We start from the raw sequence: 13,314 nt of genomic DNA, 5'->3' as shown, positions 1-13,314 counted from the left end.
GGGCATGGAGGGATTAACTCGCGTGTTGTTTAGTCCCCATTAATCAATGCGCAATGTTCAGCTATTAATCTGCTTAACTAATATTATTGTCGCGGTTCCTTATCAAAGAGATCTCTAATTAACAATACTCAACGCAGAGGTATTAAAGTTTTTACACTTTGCCCACTCCAAAGAGCAGTTGGTTTCGACACACAACCACCTTGACAGATTTAACCCTTTGAGCTCTTTCTGTTCTCCCACTGATCACACAGTCACTTCAAAAGCCCGTGGCATGACAGAACTCGCAAAGAAAGACACAGGGTTGTTATAAATGTTCTTACTCCAGCAGACAGCATCTCACCGGAGGTATTCTCAACTGGACAAGCTGGGAGAAGGAGCTATATCCTACCTGTCTGTCTCTCAGTACAAGATCTTTACTGATTTGCATTTACAGTAAAATACTACCTTGGAATAACTAACTTCGAATTATGGAAGGACTCATCTTGGCTTTCTTCTCTGCGCTTCTGGTGAACTTGGTTTGTGTGGTTGGAGCGGAGAATATCCCTGGGAACCGTGAGGCTTTCTTCCACAGAATTAGTGGAGGTCACAGGGACCATGTTCATCACTCCAACAGGTTCCCACTCTACATGATGCAGCTCTACCGGACTCTGCTGGAGGGGGACACCGCCAGGGCGCCGCCATCTGTCAGCGCCGCCCGGACCAAGAGTGAGAACAACCCCCGCCTTCACGACTCCGACTCGGTACTCAGTCTGGTAGCCAAAAGTGAGTATCTTTATTTTACAAACACTTAGTTCTCTGTTTATATCGTGCATTTTCTTAATTAATTTTATTTATTTATTTTTATATGTTTTTAAGCAATTTTTCGCACCACAATTCAATTGGACACACTAATTAAACGTAAGGTAATGTTTTAACTATTATTTAAATTATAATAGCATAATCGAATTCACTCTCAGTTACATTTATTCCATAAACAATTATTTGAATTAAGGCTACTAGTGCGCGTTTTGATTACTTTGTGACTATGTGCTTCGCAATAATTTTAGCATATGGGAACCTTATACAATGCTTATTGTGAAGAGCCCCTAGGCCATGGCTTTTTAGCGCGTACTAGCCCCAGGTTGTCTGTTACAAGTGTGTCAGGAACGGAGGAATACACAATGCGACAGTAACAACATTCTACTATATTAACTGCTCATTGCATGTCAAAAGACAGCGTGTGAAAGCAGTCTGTGGGCAACAATAAAAGACATGACACTATCTTTGATTGATTGTAATGAATGGGACAGTCTGATAGTCACAGAGGTGAAAGAGACATGCTTGCACACTTTCATAAGCCGTGTCTGCTGCCTGCTTTGCTAAAATATTTTCTATGTTATCTCTCCAGGTTGTCACCAGAGCGGTGGGAGGTGGTCTGTCACCTTTGACATGTCCTCCATCTCTGCAAGTGACAATGTCCAGCGCTTTGAGCTGCGGATCCGCCTGCCTACCTTCTCTGCCTCTGAGCGTGTCACTGTGGACATGTACCACTCCCAGAGTGGCCGCTGCTCCAGCCCGCCATGCCCAGAGAGCCTCTTCCTGGGCTGCCTGAGGGCAGAGCCCAGCTCCCTGACCGCCATGTCCAACTGGAGGGTGTTCAATGTCACCGCACTGCTCCGCTACTACTGGCTGCACCAGGGAGGCTCCGCACCTTGCCATGAAGAGGGAAGGGCAGAGGAGAGAGAGGAGGGTCTGGAGAGGCTCCTGCACCCCACAGCCGACCGGGTCATGATGGTGGTCTTCTCCAAGCACCAGACAGAGAAGCGGGCCCCCACCCTCATCCGCACTGCTGAGCATTCCAAGTACGTCTCTCTGGACCGGGAGCGAGCTGGAGCAGGCCCTGCTGTCAGCGTAGAGGGTGGAAAGGGGGCCCGCCGCAGGAAGAGGCGCGGGCAGTACCAGAGAGCAGGAGTGGCTGGGGTGGCCCCTGGTGTGGCCCCCACGGAGGAGAGGAAGGGCCCGCTGTGCAGGAAGGTAGACATGTGGGTGCACTTTGACCAGATCGGCTGGAGCGAGTGGATTGTTTACCCCAAGCGCTATAACGCGTACCGCTGTGAGGGCAGCTGCCCTACCCCAGTGGACGAGACCTTCAGCCCCACCAACCATGCTTACATGCAGGTAAGACTGCCAAGATTTAAAATAGAGCCATTGATTTGTTTCCTATTACAATATTGTATGATTTCCTGTTTGTTTGTGAGTTCACCTGTACTAACATCTCTTTCTCTTCTCTTTCCAGAGTCTACTGAAGCTTCACCACCCAGATCGTGTCCCGTGCCCGTCCTGTGTGCCCACCCGCCTGGCCCCTCTGTCCATGTTGTATTACGAAAACGGCGAGGTGCTGATGCAGCACTTTGAGGGCATGGTGGTGGAGGAGTGTGGCTGCCACTGATCAACCTGTCTGCCAACATGAACACCCCATAGGCACTTTCCTTCCCAGAGAACATCACTCTGTACCAGCTTCTGCTCGACCTGCAGGCCTCATGAAGAGAGTTGAGGTGCAAATGTGTGGGCTCACTTTGTGAGTGTAGCCTCAAAGTTCAGTAATCTAGTAGGGCAGCTGCTGCCTTCAGCCATGCTAAACGATATGGATGTACTGGACACTGAAGCAGACTCTGAACACAAGCACTGAAAAGGAGAAAGATAATCACTCAAAAGGATTATAAACTGAGATCTCCTGTCCTGCAGACATGTATTATGCATAAAGACTCATGATTGGGACAATAGCAGATACAAGGACAAATGTAAGTTGCCATTGTCAATGCTGACCCCTAAAGCGCTTTAATTTCACTGTATGACCCGGTATTCATATAGTATTTAATAGTTTTTTTTACATATTCATGCAATAATATTTTTTTCTTAATGGACGAAATATCTGTAAAATGTCACTTGAACCTTTTGTTTAATAAATCCTCCATTTATTTCAGTCTGTGTCTATGGTTTTCACAGGATTTATATTTTTTAACAACATGAGATATTTCTGAAAGTTGTATACTCTTATATAATATTTAATAGTAACACAAAAGGATAATAAAAAGTATGTTTGTCTTTAATTAGTTCCTCTGGAGAAAGAAATTAAGCAGAATGTAGCCCTAGTTTTACAATCAACAACTATTACACCAATACAACTTAACAGATAAGAGCGTCTGCTAAATGACGTAAATGTAATGTAAATGTAACAAGAAAAACAGACAATACTGAGAATGGCATGTGCTTACAAAATGCTGCTGGATAAGACTCAAACATATAATTCAAATGCTTCACCTTTAAGACAGGATAATGTCTAACAATTAGTAAATAATATCAAATCAATAGAGGAGAGATTGCATGTAAGTGTTTTCTATTCCTGAATGATTAGAATTATGACTAAACATAATGCAGCTCTTCCATAATGTAGTTTTCATTCATTTCAGTATGCTGTGCTGTTTCCAAAAAGACAGTAGAAACATGAGTCACTTTTTCATTGTCATACTCAAGGCTGCAATATTCCTGCTGATCCATGAAATGGCTAAATGTCCATTTCAAATTGAGCATCCTCCCCTGCAAAAACAAGATGAAAGCAAAAACATGATGAAAATACTCATCACAAATGACACAATAACTCATACACCTGTGCGCACACACACACACACACACACGCACACCTCCCCTTAGACTCTTACCTGCACTCGTGTCTGCTGGGGGATTGTGGTTGTTGGGGGTCTGTTTGGGGTGGGCTGTGTCAGTCGTAGTGTTGTCTGAGAGGGGGTTGGTTACCCCTGGAATATCAGGGAGACAGGGAGGGGTGCGCACCAGAGGGGAGGTTCGACACTCCAGGAGGAACTTCCGGTTGTAGATGATTCGTGTGCCTGGGTGGGTTTGGTGGAGATCGATTGACAGTGAGAGAGATCACAAACAGGGTTCTGTGTGTCTCATCCTTGCAGCACTGTACCTGTGAATGCGTTATTGACCCACATTGGATATCTGTCAGGCTACAACCACCAGTCACCATTTATTTGTTCAGCTTGTGGCCAGATGAGTTTAGTGCCAACCTTCCCACAACCTGCTAACGAAAGATGATTGGTTAGAGACCACGCTCTGAGTTATATTCTTTATATTTGTTGTCTATTTGTTGTCTTTCTCCTTGAAAATGGTGCCTTAAACAGGATACATAAACTTGTAATGGTTCACAGAGAAAGGTTTTAGCACTTTGAGTGTTTGTTTGGTAGCCAAGTGCTTGACAGCAAGCCAACATATTTCCATAGTGCGTCAATGGCAGTGGAGGGAAATATATAAATAGGTCAGACGTCTAGAGCAATAAACAAGATGCTAATGAAGCATACATAACAGTGCATTACATTCTTTAAAGAAATTGAAAGGATACATGTTGACACAGATTATAGGCCACCATTATCATACGCCTACTCATGAGGATGGTGATGAGGAATATCCTAACATAATGTTAAAATTAGGCCTATTACTATGATAATGATTATTCTTATTAAAATAACATTAGTGTATTTACTATTAGGCTGATTGAGTTTCACATACCTCCAGGGGTCGTACTAAAGAGTGGCCCTCCTGGTGTTGTAGAATACTCTTGAGGCATGAGGGCTGCATCCTTGATGGTGACACTGCGGGTGGTCGGAATAGCCACTAGTAGTCTGACTCCCAGTCCCTGAAGACATTCTTCAAACTATGAATACAAACTACAAAACAGCTATTAACCATGCACTTCGAAAACAAGATCAAACGTAGGCCTATAGCTGGTGACAGACGGCGAGAACATTTTGCATCTAAATGTCACCGTTTTTCTTGACATTCAATCGTTTATGATCTGTTATAACACCTTGCCCTCCATGTGCCTCCCAATACACAAACAGCAAGTGGCGCTCCTCAAAACAACACTGCCAGGAGCGCCAGCTTTGATTGGCTGAAAAACTGGAGACGTCATTAATGCGTAAACCAAAGAAGGGAGAGGTTACAGCAGTTTGTAGTTTTATTGGATCCTCTAACACCCCGTAGAGGAATATAAAATAGCCAAAATAACTATGTAAACTGGATAACAAAATGTTGATTGTATAAAAAATGAAGATATCAATATCCCTGCAAGAGTTGTCTTTGAAACAAGAATATGATCCACTCTGCCTGATAAATGTTTTGCACCAACATATTTACCTTTATACCAGTGGAGGCTCCTCCGAGAAGGAATGGGAAGACCATCCTTCTCAGTGAATTTAATAAAAATAAAAATGGTAAAACATTAAAAAAGTTATCCTTTTTAGATAAAACTATGCTAAATATAATCACGTCACCAAATAATGTATTAAAACACACTATTTTGCAATGAATGTCTACAGTAGCCTCAACAGCACTCTGTAGGGTAGCACTAAGGTATAGCCGGAGGACAGATAGCTTCCGTCCTCCTCTGGATACATTGACTTCAATACAAAACCTAGGAGGCTGATGTTTCTCACCCCCCTCCGTAGACTTACACAGTAATTATGACAACTTCCGGAGGATGTCCTCCAACCTATCAAAGCTCTTGCAGCATGAACTGACATGTTGTTCACCCAATCAAAGGATCAGCAAATTAATCTAGTACTGAAAGCATAAACTACACCTAGCTAGCACTGCAGTGCATAAAATGTGGTGAGTATTTGACTCAGAGAGAGAAAGGCAATAGCTAAGCAGTTTTGGAAATGTACTGTATTTCAAAATAAAGGAGAAGCAAGAGAGAGATGAGAGAGAGAGATTATCATTTCTTTTTCACTTTCAGTTTCACTTACTTAGCTAGCAAATGCGGCTAGCTAGTTTAGCCTACTCAAACACCCTGCTCAGAGGGATGCTATGTTAGCTAGCTGGCTATGACTATCCAACACAACACTGGAACTCTTCTAAGTCAAGGTAAGCTTTTGGTTTAAGTGCTAAACTGCTTATTGAATGTACACTGTAACACTACATTTACATTTTATATTTACGTCATTTAGCAGACGCTCTTATCCAGAGCGACTTACAAATTGGTGCATTCACCTTATAGCCAGTGGGATACCCACTTTACAATATGTTTTTTTTTTGGGGGGGGTGGGGTAAGGGGGGGATAGAAGGATTACTTTATCCTATCCCAGGTATTCCTTAAAGAGGTGGGGTTTCAAGTGTCTCCGGAAGGTGGTGAGTGACTCCGCTGTCCTGGCGTCATGTGGGAGCTTGTTCCACCAATGGGGTGCCAGAGCAGCGAACAGTTTTGACTGGGCTGAGCGGGAACTGTGCTTCCGTAGAGGTAGGGGGGCCAGCAGGCCAGAGGTGGATGAACGCAATGCCCTCGTTTGGGTGTAGGGACTGATCAGAGCCTGAAGGTACGGAGGTGCCGTTCCCCTCACAGCTCCGTAGGCAAGCACCATGTCTTGTAGCAGATGCAAGCTTCAACTGGAAGCCAGTGGAGTGTGCGGAGGAGCGGGGTGACGTGAGAGAACTTGGGAAGGTTGAACACCAGACGGGCTGCGGCATTCTGGATGAGTTGTAGGGGTTTAATGGCACAGGCAGGGAGCCCAGCCAACAGCGAGTTGCAGTAATCCAGACGGGAGATGACAAGTGCCTGGATTAGGACTTGTGCCGCTTCCTGTGTAAGGCAGGGTCGTACTCTCCGAATGTTGTAGAGCATGAACCTACAGGAACGGGTCACCGCCTTGATGTTAGCGGAGAACGACAGGGTGTTGTCCAGGGTCACGCCAAGGCTCTTTGCACTCTGGGAGGAGGACACAACGGAGTTGTCAACAGTGATGGCGAGATCATTGAACGGGCAGTCCTTCCCCGGGAGGAAGAGCAGCTCCGTCTTGCCGAGGTTCAGCTTGAGGTGGTGATCCGTCATCCACACTGATATGTCTGCCAGACATGCAGAGATGCGATTCGCCACCTGGTTATCAGAAGGGGGAAAGGAGAAGATTAGTTGTGTGTCGTCTGCGTAGCAATGATAAGAGAGGCCATGTGAGGATATGACAGAGCCAAGTGACTTGGTGTATAGCGAGAATAGGAGAGGGCCTAGAACTGAGCCCTGGGGGACACCAGTGGTGAGAGCACGTGGTGCGGAGACAGATTCTCGCCACGCCACTTGATAGGAGCGACCTGTCAGGTAGGACGCAATCCAGGAGTGAGCCGCGCCGGAGATGCCCAGCTCGGAGAGGGTGGAGAGGAGGATCTGATGGTTCACAGTATCAAAGGCAGCAAACAGGTCTAGAAGGACAAGAGCAGAGGAGAGAGAGTTAGCTTTAGCAGTGCGGAGAGCCTCCATGACACAGAGAAGAGCAGTCTCAGTTGAATGACCAGTCTTGAAACCTGACTGGTTTGGATCAAGAAGGTCATTCTGAGAGAGATAGCAAGAGAGTTGGCTAAAGACGGCACGCTCAAGAGTTTTGGAGAGAAAAGAAAGAAGGGATACTGGTCTGTAGTTGTTGACATCGGAGGGATCGAGTGTAGGTTTTTAGAGAAGGGGTGCAACTCTCGCTCTCTTGAAGACGGAAGGGACATAGCCAGCGGTCAAGGATGAGTTGATGAGCGAGGTGAGGTAAGGGAGAAGGTCTCCGGAAATGGTCTGGAGAAGAGAGGAGGGGATAGGGTCAAGCGGGCAGGTTGTTGGGCGGCCGGCCGTCACAAGTCGCAAGATTTAATCTGGAGAGAGATGGGAGAAAGAAGTCAAAGCATAGGGTAGGGCAGTGTGAGCAGGACCAGCAGTGTCATTTGACTTAACAAACGAGGATCGGATGTCGTCAACCTTCTTTTCAAAATGGTTGACGAAGTCATCCACAGAGGGGGGATTCAGAGGGGGAGAAGGTGCAAGTCTGGGAGAGGCGGAATTAGGGGGGAGTGGAGGCCGCAGGGAGTCTTCAGCTCGGCTGCCCGGAGCCCTGTTCTGTGAGCTCGCAATGAGTCATCGAGCCACGGAGCAGGAGGGGAGGACCGAGCCGGCCGGGAGGATAGGGGACATAGAGAGTCAAAAGATGCAGAAAGGGAGGAGAGGAGGTTTGAGGAGGCAGAATCAGGAGATTGGAGGGAGAAGGAATGAGCAGAGGGAAGAGATGATAGGATGGAAGAGGAGAGAGTAGCGGGAGAGAGAGAGCGAAGGTTGCGACGGCGCATTACCTTCTGAGTAGAGGCAGAGTGAGTAGTGTTGGAGGAGAGCGAGAGAGAAAAGGATACAAAGTAGTGGTCGGAGACATGGAGGGGAGTTGCAGTGAGATTAGTAGAAGAACAGCATCTAGTAAAGATGAGGTCAAGCGTATTGCCTGCTTTTTGAGGAGGGTGGGACGGTGAGAGGGTGAGGTCAAAAGAGGAGAGGAGTGGAAAGAAGGAGGCAGAGAGAAATGAGTCAAAGGTAGACGTAGGGAGGTTAAAGTCACCCAGAACTGTGAGGGGTGAGCCATCCTCAGGAAAGGAACTTATCAAGGCATGAAGCTCATTGATGAACTCTCCAAGGGAACCTGGAGGGTGATAAATGATAAGGATGTTAAGCTTGAATGGGCTAGTGACTGTGACAGCATGGAATTCAAATGAGGAGATAGACAGATGGGTCAGGGGAACAAGAGAGAATGTCAACTTGGGAGAGATGAGGATTCCTGTGCCACCACCCCGCTGACCAGATGCTCTCGGGGTATGCGAGAACACATGGTCAGACGAGGAGAGAGCAGTAGGAGTAGCAGTGTTTTCAGTGGTAATCCATGTTTCCGTCAGCGCCAAGAAGTCGAGGGACTGGAGGGTAGCATAGGCTGAGATGAACTCTGCCTTGTTGGCCACAGAACGGCAGTTCCAGAGGCTGCCGGAGACCTGGAACTCCACGTGGGTCGTGCGTGCAGGGACCACCAGTTAGAAGCCGGGGTGCTGGGGGGCAGGGGACTGAAAAGACAAAAGCCGAACTAACAAAAGAGAGAAAAAAAGGGACTAACTAGACACAGGTAAAAAGAAAAAAACGAACATGAAACATAAAAGAGCGTGACAAGCAGCCACGCGGTGTGAGGCGTTTGTATAGCCTGTGCAGAGAGGAGAGAACAGGGATAGACAGACGCATAGTTGACAGGCTACAGAAAATGGCTACAATAATGCAAAGGAGATCGGAATGAAATGAACTAAACATCTGGGAAAGCGAGAGAGCGGGGCCTCCCTCACTTACGTTTCACTGAAACACCCAAATATAACTCTCCCAACTTCCACCTCAGAAATTATAATTGTTGTAGACTACAGCGGTTCAATGTTTTCTAGGAATAGACTAACTTTGTTTATTCAGCTAGCTAACTTGGTACAGTATTCTTCCGTGAAAACCGTCCAGGGCACCTAGTCCTATGATGCCAAAGCCAACTAGCATGCCAGGATCCAATAACACGGTTTAGCACCAATACTCGGCCACAACAAACCATCAGTGTGTCAACACGCCAAGCAGATCATTCGTGTCCGTGTCTAACGTTGTGGGTTAGTCCCGACAGCTTGAGGGAGTCCGTTGTCAACTTATTCAGCCAGTTAGTTGATTGTAGCGGGTTTACTAACGCGTTAGTTCTATTGACTATGACGTTACTTTAGCTAATATGGTGACAACGATGTAGGCTGTGTTATGATATGGTTTGGTTTGGAAATGTTTTTTCTCCTGGTCACGTACAGCTGATGTGTTGTGCATTGAAGTCTACAAGTGAAGGGAAAAGGTGAGAGGAGGAGAGTGCATAGATGCGAGAAGGAATACAACGTGGCTGCTATGAAAGTGAACTGTGTTTACGCGTGATCAGGTGTGTATTCATTCCGCCAATTCTGTTGAAAAATGTTTCTTAAATGGAAGCAAACGGAACAAAACAGGGATAAACATACCTGAAATTGTCCAATAGAAACTCTTGTTTGCAACTGTTGGACTAATGATTACACCCTATATTAGCTAGATGCAGGCAAGAGCGTGCAAGGCGGCATTGAATGTGTCACTGTCTGTCACCTCAAATCTTTCTCTCGACCTGTGTGCACCTAAGTTGTAAACTTTCATTCATAGGCTAGGTTGTAGCAACCTCATGATGGGTATAGAGAAAATTTGAGTATCATTTAGTAGCCTAAACCTATCGCTGTTATATTGAACTGGGTGAATGGAATATGAATGACAGTCATCCAATATGCTGTAATAAAAATAAGGCCATGCTCATGAAAAAAAATACATTTGTCCTCCCTCATCTTAAACGACACTGACTGCCACTGCTTTATACACATACACATAGATTTACATTTACAAACGTACATCAATTTACATTTGATTCTCAAACACATTAAAAAGTGGATAAGACAACACATCAGGTATGTTCACATCTTTCTTTATTAATTTCTGTAAATGGTTGGAGCTGGTGTACACGGTAGATGATCTATACCAGGGATCATCAACTAGGATTCAGCCGCGGGCCGATTGTTTCTTGAGAGGATGGTCAGGGGGCCGGAACATAATACAAAATAATTTGTAGACTGCAAATTGACCACAAGAAGCCCAAACAAATATAATATTTGACCAAAACATAATAATTTCAAACCTTGCTTACATTTGTATATGATCACATACACTACCAGTCAAAAGTTCGGACACACCTACTCATTCAAGGGTTTTTCTTTATTTTTACATTGTAGAATAATAGTGAAGACATCAAAACTATGAAATAACACATAGGGAATCATGTAGTAATGAAAAAAGTGTTAAACAAATCAAAATATATATTATATTTGAGATTCTTCAAATAGCCACCCTTTGCCTAAATGACAGCTTTGCACACTCTTGGCATTCTCTCAACCAGCTTCATGAGGTAGTGACCTGGAATGCATTTCAATTAACAGGTGTGGCTTCCTAAAAGTTAATTTGTGGAATTCTTTTCCTTCTTAATGCATTTGAGCCAATCAGTTGTGATGTGACAAGGTGTGTGTGTGTGTGTGGGGTGGGGGGGTAGCCCTATTTGGTAAAAGACCAAGTCCATATTAGGGCAAGAACAGCTCAAATAAGCAAAGAGAAACGACAGTCCATCATTACTTTAAGCCATGAAGGTCAGTCAACACAGAAAACGTTTAAAGTTTCTTCAAGTGCAGTCGCAAAAACCATCAAGCGCTATGAGGAAACTGGCTCTCAAGAGGACCGCCACAGGAATGGAAGACCCAGAGTTACCTCTGCTGCAGAGGATAAGTTCATTAGAGTTACCAGGCCAAATAAATGCTTCACAGAGTTCAAGTAACAGACACATCTCAACATCAACTGTTCAGAGGGGACTGTGTGAATCAGGCCTTCATGGACGAATTGCTGCAAGGAAACCACTACTAAAGGACACCAATAAGAAGAAGAGACCTGCTTGGGCCAAGAAACACGAGCAATGGACATAAGACTGGTGGAAATTTGTCCTTTGGTCTGGAGTCCAAATTTGAGATTTTTGGTTCCAACCGCCATGTCTTTGTGAGACGCTGTGTGGGTGAACGGCTGATCTCCGCGTGTGTAGTTCCCACCGTAAAGCATGGAGGAGGAGGTGTTATGGTGTGGGGGTGCTTTGCTGGTGACACTGTCTGTGATTTATTTAGAATTCAAGGCACACTTAACCAGCATGGCTACCAAAGCATTCTGCAGCGATACGCCATCCCATCTGGTTTGGGCTAAGTGGGACTGTCATTGGTCTTTCAACAGGAAGATGACCCAACACACCTCCAGGCTGTGTAAGGGCTATTTTACCAAGAAGGAGAGTGAAGGAGTGCTGCATCAGATGACCTGGCCTCCACAATCCCCCGACCTCAACCAAATTGAGATGGTTTGGGATGAGTCGGACGGCAGAGTGAAGGAAAAGCAGCCAACAAGTGCTCAGCATATGTGGGAATTCCTTCAAGCCTGTTGGAAAAGCATTCCAGGTGAAGCTGGTTGAGAGAACGCCAATAGTGTGCAAAGCTGTCATGAAGGCAAAGGGTGACTATTTGAAGAATCTCAAATATAAAATATATTTGTTTAACACTTTTTTGGTTAGTACATGATTCCATGTGTGTTATTTAATAGTTTTGATGTCTTCACTATTATTCTACAGAATTATTCTAGAAAATAGTAAAAATAAAGAAAAACCCTTGAATTAGTAGGTGTGTCCAAACTTTTGTCTGTATTATGTGTGGGAATACTTTGGAACAGATTTCCTAAATTAAAATCATTTGGAGCTGATTTGCTGGTGTTTTTACAGTCTTTTATGACCAACAATAAAAATACACTTTTTTTTGGGCTCAGAAAACTGGGGGGCAAATACAAATCACCCGCAGGCCGCCAGTTGGGGAACCCTGATCTATACATGTCAGAATGAATCTGATTGAAACAAAGGTTTGTATACATATTCATGTTTGTTTTTCCTCTCTCCATGACAATAAAAAAGAAATGAAAACAAGTTGAAATACCTACAAAGCCTCTACATTCCCCATGATGTGGGCATTTTCCTATAGTCCAGTTAATATGCTTAAAGAACATCCATAACAACTCTATAAGGGTGCATAGCATTCTAATTCAATAGATTTTGTAATATATTTATACATATATTTTCATAAAAACATTTTTTGTGCATGTGCGCAGTTGCATTCCTTAGTATAGAGTAATATGATATTGCGTTAATATTGTCATGTATCCATTCTAAAAGAGTATACGTGATCTCTATTCTTTGCAACAGTTAAAATGGTTCAATACTCTTTTAAAATACATTATAATTTACATGTCCTCTCATGTTGTGTGCCCCCCTCCCATCAACCTCTTGAACACACACACACACACACACACAAACACACACACACACAGGTGGAGTCTACAGTTCTCACAGTGCAAAGGCTTGTGGACCGGCTCAGTTTGATCTTGGAAACTTAAAGAATCTAAAACCGCTAAACCCACAGACACATATCCCCTTAATCTGAGACTCATCAAACATGCTGAACATCCATTTTAAATACATTTCAGGACTGTGGTCTCTATATTCCATCCATATCAGGTCTCAGTGTCTTGTTGTTGTGGAGAATCTGATTGATACATTGATTGACTTATCAATTGCTGATTGAGAGTTTCACTTTTCTTCATCATCAGCCTATTCAGACCCAAAGCAGCAACATAAGTCAATCAGCTCCACTGCTGTTTAAACAGAAATATTACATGACCTGGAGAGTAGAGGCTAAAGAACCACATCACGCAGCTCACCTGTAACCCATGACCCCTCCACCACACACACACACACACACACAGCTCCATACAGTCTCCTACCCTACACCCCAACCTACCGATTCCGCAGCACTCATGTTGACACCCAT

At 44.6% G+C, this 13,314-nt stretch overlaps 2 protein-coding genes across 2 annotated transcripts; one reads left to right on the top strand and one right to left on the bottom strand.

Moving 5' to 3' along the window:
* Positions 1 to 467: 467 nt before the first annotated feature.
* On the top strand, positions 468 to 2,428 carry ndr1 (nodal-related 1). Its single transcript, XM_045225460.1, has 3 exons — positions 468 to 762; positions 1,388 to 2,157; positions 2,276 to 2,428. Exons 1-3 carry the CDS (start codon positions 468 to 470, stop codon positions 2,426 to 2,428), a joined length of 1,218 nt encoding a protein of 405 aa, XP_045081395.1.
* Positions 2,429 to 3,197: 769 nt separating this feature from the next.
* On the bottom strand, positions 3,198 to 13,314 carry LOC121583488 (eukaryotic translation initiation factor 4E-binding protein 1-like). The gene is made up of 4 exons (XM_041899635.1): positions 13,285 to 13,314; positions 4,567 to 4,711; positions 3,699 to 3,884; positions 3,198 to 3,576 (listed from the first exon to the last, which is right to left on the bottom strand). The coding sequence occupies exons 1-4, from the start codon at positions 13,312 to 13,314 to the stop codon at positions 3,545 to 3,547; spliced, it is 393 nt and encodes a 130-aa protein (XP_041755569.1). The 3' UTR covers positions 3,198 to 3,544.

Source organism: Coregonus clupeaformis, chromosome 15 (genome assembly GCF_020615455.1).
Source record: "Coregonus clupeaformis isolate EN_2021a chromosome 15, ASM2061545v1, whole genome shotgun sequence".
Taxonomy (NCBI): domain Eukaryota; kingdom Metazoa; phylum Chordata; class Actinopteri; order Salmoniformes; family Salmonidae; genus Coregonus; species Coregonus clupeaformis.
Note: the sequence above shows the minus strand (reverse complement) of the source record. Positions and strands in the feature narration are given on the sequence as shown.

What these genes read in the sequence shown, in the direction of transcription:
- ndr1 (XM_045225460.1), top strand. Translation starts at nt 468, where the DNA reads ATGGAAGGACTCATCTTGGCTTTCTTCTCTGCGCTTCTGGTGAACTTG. An exon ending in ACTCAGTCTGGTAGCCAAAA is followed by an intron (nt 763 to 1,387) that starts GTGAGTATCTTT and finishes TTATCTCTCCAG; the next exon opens with GTTGTCACCAGAGCGGTGGG. An exon ending in CCAACCATGCTTACATGCAG is followed by an intron (nt 2,158 to 2,275) that starts GTAAGACTGCCA and finishes TTCTCTTTCCAG; the next exon opens with AGTCTACTGAAGCTTCACCA.
- LOC121583488 (XM_041899635.1), bottom strand. Translation starts at nt 13,314, where the DNA reads ATGGGTGTCAACATGAGTGCTGCGGAATCG. An exon ending in ACATGAGTGCTGCGGAATCG is followed by an intron (nt 4,712 to 13,284) that starts GTAGGTTGGGGT and finishes TTGTATTCATAG; the next exon opens with TTTGAAGAATGTCTTCAGGG. An exon ending in CCCAGCAGACACGAGTGCAG is followed by an intron (nt 3,577 to 3,698) that starts GTAAGAGTCTAA and finishes TTGTTTTTGCAG; the next exon opens with GGGAGGATGCTCAATTTGAA.